The 2,145-nt window shown below is 45.2% G+C and overlaps 1 protein-coding gene across 1 annotated transcript; it reads left to right on the top strand.

Moving 5' to 3' along the window:
* Positions 1 to 913: 913 nt before the first annotated feature.
* On the top strand, positions 914 to 1,855 carry LOC308618387 (olfactory receptor 1J4-like; the record flags this gene model as incomplete). Its single annotated transcript, XM_081236150.1, has 1 exon — positions 914 to 1,855. One exon carries the CDS (start codon positions 914 to 916, stop codon positions 1,853 to 1,855), a length of 942 nt encoding a protein of 313 aa, XP_081092276.1.
* Between the last annotated feature and the right edge of the window lie 290 nt (positions 1,856 to 2,145).

The raw sequence follows: 2,145 nt of genomic DNA, 5'->3' as shown, positions 1-2,145 counted from the left end.
TTCTTTGTCTCTATGAATTTGACTATTCTAAGAATCTCATATAAGTGGAATTATACAGTATTTACACTTTTGTGGCTGGCTGACTTTACTTAGCGTAATGTCTTCAAGGTTCATCCATGTTGTATCATGTGTCAGGATTTCTCTCCTCTTTAAGGCTGAATAATATTCCATTGTAAGTATAGACCACATTTTGTTTATCCATTCATTGGTCAGTGGACACAGATTGTTTCCATCATTCAGCTATTGTGAATAATGCTGCTTTAAACATGGGTGTACAAATATCTCTTTGGCTCCTGCTTTCAGTTCTTCTGGATATATTATCAGAAGTGAAATTTCTGGATCATATGGTAATTCTATGTTTAAGTTCTTGAGGAACTGCCGTATGTTCCCTTTTTTCCTTCCTTCCTTCTTTCTTGTCATTCTAAGTTTATGTGTTCAGCACTTATTCTGCACATGGTACATTACTTTCCCAATAAGGCTTTAAGTGGGGTATGTGTGTGTGTGTGCGTGTGTGTGCAAGACAGACACATGCACATAAGCTGTCTGGCTATAAAGCCATGGAAGGGACTGTATCTTATTTATTACTCTCCCCCTAATGTCTATCGTAGTGTCTTCATTTAAAAAAAGAATGAGCTCTTCCTGATTTCAGCTGAAGAGTTTGATTGATGTTTGTTTCATTGATGTTTGAATGATGACTCCAAGTGACTGTGTCAGTGTTCAGACAAATCACATTTCACTGTTCTCACCAGACTGGATGAGGCACCAACGTGCGAGTGCAATGCAGTGAGATTTGTCTGTACAGTGACAGCCACGTGGAGGAACGTATGTGACCATATGGTAGTTGCTATGCTCAGCGTGTCTAAGTTCCTGACGTTCCCCGTTTCTATTTATTCCCAGCAGAGATAAGAACAGCATGAGGCCTGAGAACCAGAGCAGCGCATCCGAGTTCCTCCTCCTGGGGCTCCCCATCCGGCCAGAGCAGCAGGGCGTGTTCTTTGCCCTGTTCCTGGGCATGTACCTGATCACGGTGCTGGGGAACACGCTCATCCTCCTGCTCATCAGGCTGGACTCTCGCCTCCACACCCCCATGTACTTCTTCCTCAGCCACTTGGCCCTCACTGACGTCTCCTTTTCATCTGTCACTGTCCCAAAGATGCTGATGAACATGCAGACTCAATGCCAATCTATCACATATGCAGGGTGCATTTCACAGGTGTATTTTTTAATACTTTTCCGTTGTGTTGATAACCTCCTCCTCGCGGTGATGTCATATGACAGGTATGTGGCCATCTGTCACCCTCTCCACTACACCACCATCATGATGGAGAGGCTGTGTGTGCTCCTGGTGGCTGGCTCCTGGACTCTCTCCTGTGGCAGTGCCCTTCTGCACACCCTCCTGCTGGCCCAGGTGCCCTTCTGTGCTGACAACAGGATTCCCCACTTTTTCTGTAGCCTCCCCATCCTACTCAAGCTGTCCTGCTCAGACACCTCTCTTAATGAGTTGGTCATATTCACTGCAGGGGCTGCGGTTGTCGTTCTTCCATTGACTGGCATCCTGGTCTCTTATGGCCGCATTGGGGTCTCCATCCTGAGGGTCCCTTCTACCAAAGGGATCTGCGAGGCCCTGTCCACCTGTGGCTCCCATCTCTCTGTGGTGTCTCTGTTCTATGGAACCATTATGGCACTGTACTTTTCCTCCTCATCGGGCAACTCCAACGACAAAGACATGATTGTCTCACTGATGTACACGGTGGTGACTCCCATGCTGAACCCCTTCATCTATAGCCTAAGGAACAGAGACATTAAATCAGCTCTGGGGATTCTTTTCAGAAACAATCAACTTTTCACCAAGTGAGGATCAGCTAGCCATGTTCTTATTTCACCCACTGACCTTGTCAGAAATGTCCTCTTAACAAGTTGCGTGCAAGTCCAAAATCTGCAGGGTAGGCTGGCAGGCTGGAAACTCAGGGAAACGTTGCAGTTTGAGTGTGAGGCAGCCTGCTGACAGAATTGTCTCTTCTTCTTTTTGTTTTTCAAAAATTTTTTGGAGTATAGTTGATTTACAATGTTGTGTTGGTTTCAGGTGTACAGCAAAGTGATTCAGTTATACATATAAATAAATCCACTCTTTGTTTTTTTTAAGAG

Source organism: Mesoplodon bidens (genome assembly GCF_964165515.1).
Source record: "Mesoplodon bidens genome assembly, chromosome: 6".
Taxonomy (NCBI): Eukaryota; Metazoa; Chordata; class Mammalia; order Artiodactyla; family Ziphiidae; genus Mesoplodon; species Mesoplodon bidens.
This window is presented reverse-complemented; position numbering and strand designations above follow the sequence as displayed.